The 12499-nt window shown below is 49.9% G+C and overlaps 1 protein-coding gene and 1 long non-coding RNA gene across 5 annotated transcripts in view; one reads left to right on the forward strand and one right to left on the reverse strand.

Moving 5' to 3' along the window:
• LOC149372641 (uncharacterized) overlaps positions 1-4750 on the forward strand; it is a 90843-nt gene extending 86093 nt beyond the window's left edge. Inside the window, exons 2-3 of the long non-coding RNA XR_016287030.1 lie at positions 2518-2829; positions 4064-4750. This is a non-coding gene — a long non-coding RNA (uncharacterized LOC149372641). The remainder of the gene's footprint in view (positions 1-2517; positions 2830-4063) is intronic.
• Positions 1-10342, reverse strand: part of LOC149372642 (uncharacterized) — a 52377-nt gene extending 42035 nt beyond the window's left edge. For 2 of the 4 annotated variants that reach the window (XM_089567199.1, XM_089567198.1), the window contains exons 1-6: positions 10183-10342; positions 9413-9542; positions 7764-7993; positions 6311-6343; positions 4189-4239; positions 2507-2670 (exon numbers count right to left, since the gene is read on the reverse strand). In XM_089567199.1, the coding sequence (XP_089423325.1) occupies positions 2507-2670; positions 4189-4239; positions 6311-6343; positions 7764-7993; positions 9413-9542; positions 10183-10228 (654 nt within the window). In that variant the 5' untranslated portion in view covers positions 10229-10342. The remainder of the gene's footprint in view (positions 1-2506; positions 2671-4188; positions 4240-6310; positions 6344-7763; positions 7994-9412; positions 9543-10182) is intronic. The other 2 variants (XM_089567196.1, XM_089567197.1) reach the window with 2 other exon arrangements.
• Between the last annotated feature and the right edge of the window lie 2157 nt (positions 10343-12499).

Below are 12499 nucleotides of genomic sequence, written 5' to 3' on the forward strand. Positions count from 1 at the left end.
CTAGGCAACGGCTCTTGCAGCCGCAACAACAGCACGAAAGGGCGATTCAGGCGTCCACACCCAGGGAGCCAGTTATGAGCGCTTCCTTTGCACGCTTAAGGTAAGCTCGCTGCCAAAAAACATGGATCCGAACCTACACGAAGCTAAGCGAAACGCGCGAGCAAAATATGTAGGAAAGTATCTGGCAGGCAAGGCGAATACGGTATACACCGACGCCGCGCAATACCCCTACAAAAGGGGGAAGATAGAGCAGAAAGCCGTAGCTGCAGTGACAAATTCGGACTATAAGGAAATCACTTGCGCATCGGCATGGAATTGCACGATAACCGAAGGAGAAATGGCTGTTGCTCTGGGTGGTGGTGAAAACTTTTATATTGTAAAAAAGAGTTTGGGAGCCACAGAGTGGCCCCGCTACATGGTCGGCGTCCCTAGTCCGGGACACCGCACGACGAGGCCCCGTCTCTCGCCCGTTTCACCAGAGCCCTTTGGGACTCAAGCGAGGAGCAGTTGAGGAGGGCAGTCTCCCATGCCTCTCTGGAAGGGGTAGGGGAAGGGGGGAGGTGGGGATTTTGAGTACATGCCCACACCATGTGGAAGATATCACAGGTCTCCCCACAGTGTGGGCATCGCCCATCCGTGTTAGGATCTGGCGGCCGTGGAGGGATATCGCGCAGACACCTCACAGACTCCAAAGAGGCATGCTGTAACTATATGAACGGCAGAATCAGTCGGAAAGCACTTCGAATTCTCCTTCGCGCATACTTTCCCAAAGAACCAGACAGACACACTATTTTCTGGATACCGGGACACACTGGAATCGAGGGCAACCAGAGGGCCGACGAAGTAGCTCGCGAGCACACGAACCGAAAACGGCGGACGCGGTTGTTGCTGCGAAACGCGTCTTTTCTTTTCTTTCGCTCTATCCTCTTGTCTTTTAACTCTCCTCTATCTGCGCGTGGCAGCGGTGGTGGCTCGGCTTGAGCCAGGGCGGTGCAATTTCCTTTTCATTCTTCTCTCAGTCGCAACAACACACCGAGCGCTTCAACACGCGGCCCATGAGGAGTTCTCCCGGGTAGTCCCGGAGTATTCGGAGATATTGAATTATTACAGAGGAATGAGGGCAAAGTATCCTCCCCCACAAAACCTTTTAAATCAACAAGAAGCAGTATACTGGCGGCAACTGCAAACGGGAACCTTTGAAAACTTACATATACTAAGCAAAATGTACCCGGATCAGTACAGGGACATATGCCCATGGTGTGGGGCCAAACCCACCCTATATCATATCACGCGGGAATGCAAAAGAAACGAGGCGTTCCATAGAATACAAAGTCCGAGTGCGGAACAGTGGGAGAGTTTGCTCTCCAGCGGCAACCCGGTTCTCCAGAGAGAACTGGTCATCCATGCCCAGCGAGCAGCCAAGCTCAGCGGTGCCCTCGAATAGGGACGCCGACCTCTGTCGACCGTAATAACTTGTAAATAGAGCAAATAAAGTTTATTCTGTCCTATCCTTTCCTTAAAATGATCGAAGTGCCAACGCCAACGCCTTCGCCAATGCCAATGAACACAATGAACGCCGAACGGACAACGGCGACTGTGACGCTGCGAAACGGGCGCCAAAGAGCTCGCTCTAAAACACTGCAATCAAAATAGAGACCGCAGTCTCCAAAGACAATAAAAACCGCACATGCGGGAAGCCCGCCACGCGCCAAGCGGTTTGGGAAAGCGGCGGTGGGTTGACCACAAGGTCACACACTTTAGAATTTCCAAAGTGTCTTTGCTATTTTTTTTTTCAACATACTGCTACTAGGACAACACCCCACAACACCGTCCCGATGCAGCTCTCACAGTAAAAATACAGTCCCAAGATGTTGCTTCCGCTGCAGCACCTAGCTCCTAATAAGAGACAAGTTGCGACACCTCACAAGCACTGACATGGAGCAAACAATGGCGTATCGTTAAGTGGTGCGTTTGCCTAGAACTTAAGCTCGCAATTGTGATAATCGCTTTAGCAGGTTATCTGACTCTCCAAGCAAGAAGAATGGAATGCACTTCCAACTCCTTGGTCTCTGTTGACCAAGAATACCGCATCGCTGTCTCGGAAGAGCAATGACCTACATAATTAAGGTAGGTGTTTTGAGAACGCGTCTGAACTCTTTGTGGAGCGCCACGTGCAATTATGCATCATGTGCGCTCGGCTGCTGACCCGAAAGACGCGGGTTCGATCCCGGCCGCGGCGGCCGAATTTCGATGGAGGCGAAATTCTAGAGGCCCGTGTGCTGTGCGATGTCAGTGCTCGTTAAAGAACCCCAGGTGGTCGAAATTTCCGGAGCCCTTCACTACGGCGTCCCTCATAGCCTAAGTTGCTCTGGGACGTTAAACCCCAATAAACCAAACCAAACCGTTATCGTGCCCTGCGTACGGTATGCTGCAGTTTCGGACTTGTGAGTTTTGCTTATCGGAAGCGGTGCTGAACCGAGTCAGCCGCCTCTCTTATTCGACTCACCTGCGCCCCAGGTGGCATGAACACGGCGTCGAGGCTCGTCCGCAGCTGGCACCGACCGTAGCGCCTGCGCAGTCCCACATCGCCGCAGCGGTCGCAGGACTCCCAGTCGTCCCAGTTGGTGGACAAGCTGTACCGTTGCAGGGGACCCTCCACGTCCAGCTTTTCTGGCATGAAGACGGGAAGCGGTGACAACCGCCACCATCACTACCATGACCATCACCACCACCACCAACCAACCACCACCAACCACCGAGGCTGGGAATCGAACCAAGGCCTTTAGCATTTGGAGCGGAGACGCTACCTCTCCACCACGAATGCTCAAGGTTTGAGCATGAATAAAGGCGCCTCTAGTGATTGCATGGGTTTCATAAATAAAATAAAAGGAATAAAAGAAATCAAAGTAACAAAAAATTAAAAAGAATTAAAAAAGAAACAGAAATAGCCAATGAAATGAAAAACAAATGGCATGCGCAGAAAAAAAACTAAGAATAAAAGGGGAAAAAATGAAAAATTGAAATAGGAAAAATAAAAAACGCTATAAGGAGAAAATAAAGCAAAACGAATAAAAAAGGAATAAAAATAAGCACAAGAAACAGAAATAAAAAATGAAATGAAAGTCCACCTGAAACGCCCCGTACAGGAAGGGGGGAAGTCGGAGTGGAAGAAGAATGGGAAAGAGGGGCCTTAATGAGGAAAATGAAAACTGTATTTGAGGAAAGGAAAATACGCAGTAACTGTCTCACATATCTCGGTGGACACCCGTCATCCGTTTGTAGAGGAAGGGAGGAAGTGGGAGTGAAAGAGGGGCCGTAATGAATAAAATGAAAATTGTATTTAAAACTATCATATCTCGGTGGACACCCGAACCGCGCCTAGGACCACGCCGTAAGGGAAGGAAATTGAAAAGAAGATTGGTTTTAAGGAAACGACGCCAGTCTGTCTCATATCCTGGTGGATACCCGAACCGCGCCGTAAGGGCCTTAAAAAAAATGAAATGAAAATTGGAGTTAAGGAAAGGAAATGCATGTCTCTCATATCTTGATGTACACCCGAAAGGAATAGACACCACAGTACATGTCTCTAAATCAACCTTCTAAGACAGCACCGTATTCACTACACGCGCGTCTCCTCCTCCACCTCCGCACAGGCAGTGTGTGGACGGCCGAACGCCTCCACCGTTATCGTGGTGCTCCCAGTGCATTGTGCGCCAACTGCGACAGCCATGACGTCAAACCGAACGTAACTGTACATTTTCACTTGTATATCCAGGCTTAACCACAGCTAAGCCATTGCCAATTTTTCTCTTCCTCCTTTCACTCCCTACTTCATTCCTTCTCTCACAGCTTCTTTGAGGTGTACACCGAGAAGTGAGACAGTTACTGCACTGTTCCTTTCTTCGTAATCAGTTTTCATTTCATGCCGTGAACTACAGCGCCCTCTTTCACAGGTGTTTGTTATTCATGCAGCTCTTTCCTTATCCCTGAGTGTAACGCGCCATGTCTCTCCGAATCCGTATTCAAATCATTCTAAGCGTCGGTGGGATTACTTTTCATGCAGTTCGAGCTCTTATCTTGCGCACAGTGATCCACGGTACAATGTTTGAAGCCTCTGCGAAGACAGATGTGCGGGCACGCCGAACTAAGAAGCGGCAAGCGTAGCGCTGAGTCTCTCTAAGGACGTACCGTAGGCAGCCTGCAACTCTTCCAGGTACTTCTTGTGCTGCTGCTCGTCACCTGAAAAGCAAGTGAGAAGATATGACGCCATTCTACACACACGAAACGATATCAAGGATGCTGAAAAGAGCAAGCAAAAGAAAAACTCTACGAGCCTTCCGTGCTTCTTTCCTTTTATTGTTGCTTTCGTCTTCCAGCTCTGGTGATGAGAGAATTTCAACGCCATCAAAATGAATTTTAGGGAACGAAGAACAAGACTTCTGGGAACAAAGAATACAGGACATTTCATCTGGTTGAAGCAGGCCTCTCACACCTGGAGCTACGGACACTGAAACCGCAGAAAAAAAAAAGTAATTTTCGTGGTTGCATAATGCATCTCAGGTTAAAAAGAAACAAAAGAGAAACGAATGGTCAGCACGTTCACAGCAACTCGGCAGATCCAGCCTGCTACCAACCGGAATGTCTCTGTCTTTCGACACATTATTAACCAACACAGCTGCCGTAGAGATGATGCTTTACGCTCTGCAATTATCAAAGTGCTGCCAGTTTATCTCCGTCATCATCTGCTTGAGAGATGGTACCGCGGGCAGATGATGATGACGAAAACTTTACTTGTAACAAGGGAGTTTTGGACACGTCGGTCCTTGGGCCCCCGCACGGCCCCACTGCACTCAAACGTTCATGTCCCGGAGGCTCATGACGCTGGCAGCCCGGCCGGTGGCGATGGCTGACGCTTTGGGCGCCGTCTACTGCGCTGCCTACATATTTCATTGTAGCACAAAAGCAGCAACTCGCTCGTTAACCGCAAGCTGGCTTTGCGGCGCACACAGTAAGCTGTGAGGTGAAGCACATCACCGCTGAATGCGCGGCAGAGAGCCGAGGCCAGAAAAGGAGCAGAGAAAGGAGGGGTTGCTGAAGGTGCATCCTGTATTTGAACAAACAATTGTGTGATCGGTCGTTCTGGCAGCGACTGCCGCACATCGGATCGTCGGTCCTTTCTAATGATGCGCGCTTGCTGCACGGGACGCCTTCCTTGGGCGAGACCCGTTAACTACCAGCACGCCGTCCCAGGTTCCTGGGGAGTCCTTATCTTTAGCATTCACAACCAAGACGTGGGTCATGTAATGAAAAATATCCTGTCACTTACTCCGCGATGAATGGGAGAAAGCTTGTGCATTAATGTTACAAGTAACAAATTTTCGTTCAGCTCGAAGTTGTAGATCATGCGCTGTTGTTGTTGTTGTGACTGAGAGAAGGATGAAAAGGAAATTGCACGGGCCTGCTACTGGCTCGAGCCAAGCCACCACCGCTGCCACGTGCAGATAGAGGAGAGGTAAGAGATCAGAGGAAAGAGAGAAGGAAATAAAAGACGCGCGTCGCAGCAACAACTGCGTCCGCCGGAGCGGACGCTGCTGGAAAAATCAGATAAGCGGCCGAAGCCGCGCTCGCCGAAGCGAGGACAGATAGCCTGAGGCGTGATTCAAAGATGGAATGAGGACTGAAAAACTCACAGGACGGTTACCACTATGTAATGCGTTATTCAGCGATAGCTGTAGAGGTTTTTTCATTTCGCTATACTTTGATGAAACGTTTAGTTTTCCACACAAAATTGTTCTTCGACTAGCGCCCCTTTTCAGTCCGCCTCTACAGGGGTGGCGCGTTTAGCCGCATGTGCCGCTTACTGACAGTGCTACACATTCCTCCTTTTTTGCCATACTCTCCCCCTCCTCCTTCACGGTAGCCACTTTTCGGAAAATTCCATGGTAACCCTTCCTCTCATCCTTCCACGGTAACCGCTTTCCGGGTGGTTCCGGTGGCAGCCACTCCCTGGTTGCGGATTCCTCCACTCTCGTCATGCCCGTCTCCTTCTCCGAGGTAAACAGCTCCCCCTGATTACGCGCTACTGCTAACACTACTAATAAACCGCGTGAAACCCAAGGGCCTTTCACAGCTGTCGCTGAGAAATGACTGTTACTGCAAGCAGCAAGAGGCCTAGGGGTGTGTTCCAAGCAGTTGATGTCGCTGCGACCGTAAGCGCAAGTGTGGTTTACCAGCTGCGGAAAAAATGGACATTTCTTCCCGTAATCATTAGGTACCCGCATACGTACAGATAAAAGTTTTAACCGCTTACCAGTTCGTGATTCAGTCTGTCTTGGCACGGCCACTGCGTGAGAAATTCACATTTGAAAAAAAAAAAACTAAAACAAAACAAAAAAAGAGCGTATTCTCCCTTATATCAACTTACTTTAATAAACTGAGTCACTGCACTACTTTTTGTTCAGAAGAACCGCCAGCGTTTTTTTTAAACGCTTGGCTAATCGTACGGTGGAGAGAGCATATCTATACGTGGCTATTGGGGGACAATGGGACGCCACAGTGGAGATGTCAAGAAAAGTTTCTATCACCTGTCGCCTGTTTAACGTATACGAGAGCCTATGTGCAAGGGCATTTCAGAATCGGCCTCTGCTAAACACGGTCGGCTAGGCCACTGAACCCACGACCTCACGACTAGAAGACGAGCGGTTAGAAGCGGCTCAATCGCAGCGCCGACTTGAAGGGAGATGTTCCCAACCCGGCTTCTAGCATTCAGTAATGAGCAAACTTTATGAACGGCCGAGACATTGTAACTGGCGCCGAAAAGCACAGTGGGTGAAAAAAAGGACTATACAGAACTCATCGCTTGATGACAGTGGAAGTGCAGAAAGCCCAGAGCAGCCACGAAGCGCATGCACTGCACACCGAAAGCAAGAAGGTCTACGAGGAGATCTTATAAGCTTTTTTTTTTGCCGAAAAAAATTAATAGACGGATTCCCCGTTACCGCGCACCCTGGCCCTCAAGAACAAATGGATACAGTTCGTTTACAACATTTGCTACGAAGTTTTGTGAAGGCTTTGCGTGCTGGAGAGGAAGGGAGAAATCTTCGCGGTTGCTCTGGCTATTTTGTCATTGTGCTTCAGTAGAAACATAACGCTGTACCGCATGAAGTCGCTTTTCAAGTTCCATGTGTTTTTTGGGGGCTGGTTGCAATAGAGAGTTTTAGCAAAGCGGAGACATACTGGCGTTGACTTAATGTGTATGGACGCGCAGCTGCAAATGCGCATCCTATGCCGGCACCCGGCTGGTCCGGCGTATACCTCTACGATCGAGCTTCTCCGCTTTGCTAGAATTCGTTAATGAATAGTTTTAGCATAGCGCGGTCCTCATTCTGCTACTGCAATCTGTTTCCACGAGAAGTAATCACGCGCATGCGCAGTTCGCTTGTGAAGGGCCAAGTGTGGGCGCACACCTGCCACATGGCAGGCATACTTGGGTCCCCGCGTAAACGAATCACGGTAGCGGATCGCACTGCGCTTACGGCTACCGCTTACCGCACGCCGCCTGTGCGCATGCGCTGATTGGTCCCGACGCGACAGACGTGCGCGCAGCTGACCAACACCTGGCGCCATCTGGCGCCCTTAGGGCGTCTCTGCAAGCATAGTGGCGGCGCATGGTAAGCGGTAGCGGTGGCCATTCACAGAAGGAATCGCGCGAGAAATTAATGAAGGAAAGAGAGTGACGGCGCAGAAAGCATATGCGCACGCACCATCGAGCAGGTACTCCATCCGGTACTGCGCGGGCGGCTCCTCGTTGTCGTGGCACACGTAGAAGCCGACATCCGCCTCGCTGACGTTGACCAGCGTCAGCGCGTGGTCGGCGCCCACTGAGCGCCGGTTCAGCGAAGGGTCGTCGTGCGCGTCGAGAGTGAGGCGCAAGAAGTCGCCCTCGAGCGACCGCCGGAACCACTGGCGGCCCGTGAGCGAGGGACCCTCGTCGCTGTTCGTCGCCCATGGATGGACACAAAATGCACGCGGCATTAGTTAGTTCATGCATAACGTTCAAGCATACTGTACTGTATACCTCGCCAACTGCGTATGCGCAGCTGACGATAGCGTACATGATAAACGCCCTTTTAGAGCGCTCTATTGGTATTAAAATCGCTCGGCTGGACCGTTAGCATAAAATTACTGCTTACAGCGGATTGCGGTAGCTGTATTCTTAGTGTTCTATTGCCTGTAGTGTTCCGGGGCTCCTCTAAGTCACTGGTTCTTTAAAGCAATTTTTCGGAACACTGGGTGCATGAAATAGCGGTTGGGCCGTGCAGCGAGGCGAAGAAGATCTGCTCGACCTGTTCCTTTGGAGCTGACACCGCCTCAGTGAGCCGCTTTTGAATACATCCGCACGGTTACACTTCCGCAGAAGGTTATATCGAATTTTGGGCTACAACATATCAGACTTTCCATTTCTTCCCCCTTAATGGCTCAATATAGCGAGGCTCTACCGGTAGCATTATTATTAGTGACGTACGCCTGCGGATGCATCGCACCAGTTCCCGCACGTGTGGGAGCACGCATGTGCACGCTCGCGTGCGCCAGCCCGAACCCGCGTGCGCTTAGAACCCGCGTGTGTGCTGTTAAGCAGGGCTTGCTCGTGTATGCCTGGCCGGTTACGTACGCGTGTGTGAGTGTGCGTGCGTGACTACGCATGCTTGGGCGCACGCGTGTTTGACTGCGAATCTCTGGCTGAGCACCCTTCACGACACGATGTCACGAAGCTGCGATGGCGCTTACGTTAGTACGGCGCGTACCTAGCCCCGAATGTAGTACAGGCCTGCGTGCAGACTGCTGCAGCAGCGAATGCGAAACGTGTACACCACGCACACCGCCTAAGCAAGGCTCCCTGTCCTTCCACCTCAGATGACGTCACCACTCTTTTGTCTGCAGACACGAAGAAAATTTGTGAAGCGAAAAGGACGAGGAACAAGCGAGGGTTGTACGCTGTCGAGCAAGAGCTATCACGAAGTGGCCCAGTTTGCTATACTGTTAGTATACAAAGGAGGTCCATGGTAGGGCGCTGTCTGTCCGCTTTTTGGGACTCGATATTTTGTCGGAAATCGGTGCGAGCCATCAAACGGGCCTGAACAGGGTGGCATGTACAGGGTCGTGTATCTCCTCCACTGGTAGGTAGCAACAAGTCTGGCAAATTTTCCATGACACATCCACGGTTTCTCCCTGAACTAGCCATATTAAGTGGTTTCCTTGCCTGCCGTCAAAGTGTGCAAGTTAGAGCATGCAGCGCCCGTTCTGTGCCTCCTAATTACACCGTGTCTTTGGCTTTCAAGCGTGTATATCGCAATAGACCTGTGACAACAGGCACGCCTTTCAGTTCTTGTTTGCAGTCGTGGAAAACACTGACCAGAAGCGACAGGCCATCCGGGCACTTCCCCCCTTGTCGACACTCTTGACGTGCACTTCGGGCTCCAGCAGCGTGGTGGATGGAGGAACCAGACGCTTCTCGCAGCTGCCGCTCGCCGCACGCACTGCCTCTGCGCACGCAAGTGACCGGCAGTTATCCCCAACCGGATCCTGTGCCGTCATCAGTGACAGCTGCGGTCGCAATGTCACCCCCCGTCCCACCAAAGGCTCTTCTCACCACTTCAAAAAAAAAAAAAAAACGTTTTCAATAAAACTTCAGCTATAAAATGCGTGTTTTTTGTTGCAGTATATAATTTTCATCTCCAGAGGTCGTGTTAGATTGACCCAGAACAGCGGAGTACATTGCCATATGTTGCTGGATCAGTGTTGGTTTCAACAATACGGATAGTGGGAGCGAAACGCCGTCGTAATTCTACTATATATGTCTCCACCTTATAGACTCATTATAGTTTCGAATTAAAATGAGAGACGCCGTAGTTGAAGGCTCCGGATTAATTTAGACCAACTGGGGTGTAACGTGCACACACACGACACAGCACCTGGGCGTTTTTGCATTTCGCATCCATCGAAACGTGGCCGCCGCGGCCGGGATTCGATCTCACGACCTCAGAGCTGGATGCCATAGCGTGGGTAGAGTAAAAATTATTTTTCACAACAACGAAGAGATCGGTTTGTAGCAACCACTTTCAGGCTGAGACACGCTCTTCCAACTAAAAATATATATGGACGGGCCCGCGAGCGCGTACTTACCGACAACAATCACCAGCGCTGCGCTAAATAAAACGTAGACTTCCATGACGCTGGCACGGACGATGCAGGCTATACAATGCCGGCAGCACTTGGGAAGTAGGGCCCCGTGACGGAGACGCGATGCCTTGCTCTCTGAAACGAGACTCGACGGAGCTGCTGTGTTCCTTTTATGAGCGCGTGCAACGCGCGTGAGTCAGCGGCTCGTGGTGGCCTGTCACGAGTGGTAATGAAATGCGAACACCGAAACGCGACCAGTCACAGCGTGGCAGAAGCGTGAAAAACATGCATCTGATTGAGTCGCCTTCTGTCATGGCCGCGGCTCGCTTTATTCGCTCATTACAACCCGGTGCTTTAATGGTGGACTTCTGCCAAGACTTAGTTTGAGTTTTCGGAGTTCGTGTTCAGGTTCAATCGGAAGGTTCTGTCTTTTTATAGCCGGGTACAACTCAAGAACGAAACGGCAGATGTCCTTCAAAGGAGGCCCTCCAGCCAACGGCGTCGATCACTGCGGTTAATCCGATTAAGTCGTGGTTAATCCCGTGTTCATCTGTCGATCCCGGGGATGTAAGGCTATAGCATGAGCCTAAATAAGGGGATTAATGATGACGTCATGAGAATCGGTCGGCGCCATTGGCTGGAGGGCCCCCTTCGAAGGGCATTTGCCATTTCCTTCTTTAGTTCTGTGGGACTATAGTTAACCTTTTCTCTCTCTCTCTCTCTCTCTCTCACACACACACACACACACACACACACACACACACACACACACACACACACACACACACACACACACACACACACACACACACACGCACGCACGCACACCCTCACTTCCTCTCTCTTCTGAATTCCTTTTCGTTAATTTTTGCCTTCGGCTCAGGGAACTTTGGAGTGGGTAGATCAGATTTTTATTGTGTAAATGGCTTTTGCGAAAGTACGCAGCCTAAAAAGAGTATTGCCCCGCCGCGGTGGCTCAGTGGTTACGGCGCTCGGCTGCTGACCCGAAAGACGCGGGTTCGATCCCGACCTTGGCGGCTGAATTTCGATGGAGGCGAAATTCTAGAGGCCCGTGTGCTGTGCGATGTCAGTGCACGTTAAAGAACCCCAGGTGGTCGAAATTTCTGGAGCCCTTCACTACGGCGTCCCTCATAGACAACCAAACCAAACCTAAAAAGAGTATTGCTCTCACTGCCAGTCTGCAATATATGTGTACTACTCATTCCAATTAATTCATGAATATTCCCCAATATTGTTGTCAGTGAACTCAACACGGTGCTTGGACTCACAACAGCTCTCGTTTACTGCAAAAGAGCTGTGCTGCAGCAGTCGCACGGAGGAGGTCAACACCACATCTCACCAAGGTCTAATCTCTCTCGGGAACAACTAGGTACTGCAACGCACGATATTCGTGCGTCTTTGCGCCAATGTGATCCCTTTACATAGCTGTAAACAGTAGTTCTCTCTATTATCATTTCTTACTATACTATATATATATCTCTTTATCTCGCCTTACCTGCCACCTTCGCTATATTCCTTTTATTTCTACGGGCCGCCGATCAAGTGACTGCGCCCTTCAGGTCCCTTTCCAATATAACGCGCATCGAATTAATTCGAATTCCATTCAACTCTTTTTCGCGATTTTAAGCAATCGACAAATATGCGACATTCTTGTATAGCATGTGACGTTGTTTTGCTCGTTCATATATTTTGATTTTGATTGTTGCTGCATTGGGTTTTATTATCTTGAGTGTTTTTCCTTAGAGAGTTTTCCTCTTTTGCGTAGATTAGTTGTCACGAGATTTAGGGCCCGAAGCCATTGCTGGCAGGCTGTGTATTTAGCTAAAATGACACAATGATCACTGAAATAACAATTTCGATCGGTGCTGTAGCTGCTCGAGCATGTGAAAAGTTCAATTAAATTATAGCCACAAGATGGTCACAAAATTTCGAAATTCCTAAGATCGCGTCAGAATAATGTTTAGGGGGAAAAGTTGCTGTGGAAAAATTCACTATGGTAGGCCTCACAAAAGTTAATGAAGACAGCCTGCTTTCAAGTGGAGCACCTGCTGTGTTAATGATTCCTGATGTATTTAATTGTTGCATGACCGCGCAAGTATCCCATATATCTGTTTTGCTATCGTAGCTGTGAATGCCAAGAGCGAAACCGAAACTATTCCGGCGCAACAGCGTTGCTCTAGCGGCGAGTAAATAACACTACAAAATGCGATACAAAGCATGTTTCTCCCGAACAAAGTAGGAATTTTAGTTCACGCTAAGTAAAACAAAGCAAATAGCAAATAAGTCGGAAACATTTGTA

This window comes from Amblyomma mixtum, chromosome 1 (genome assembly GCF_055824585.1).
Source record: "Amblyomma mixtum isolate Tamu chromosome 1, ASM5582458v1, whole genome shotgun sequence".
In the NCBI taxonomy this organism is placed as follows: domain Eukaryota; kingdom Metazoa; phylum Arthropoda; class Arachnida; order Ixodida; family Ixodidae; genus Amblyomma; species Amblyomma mixtum.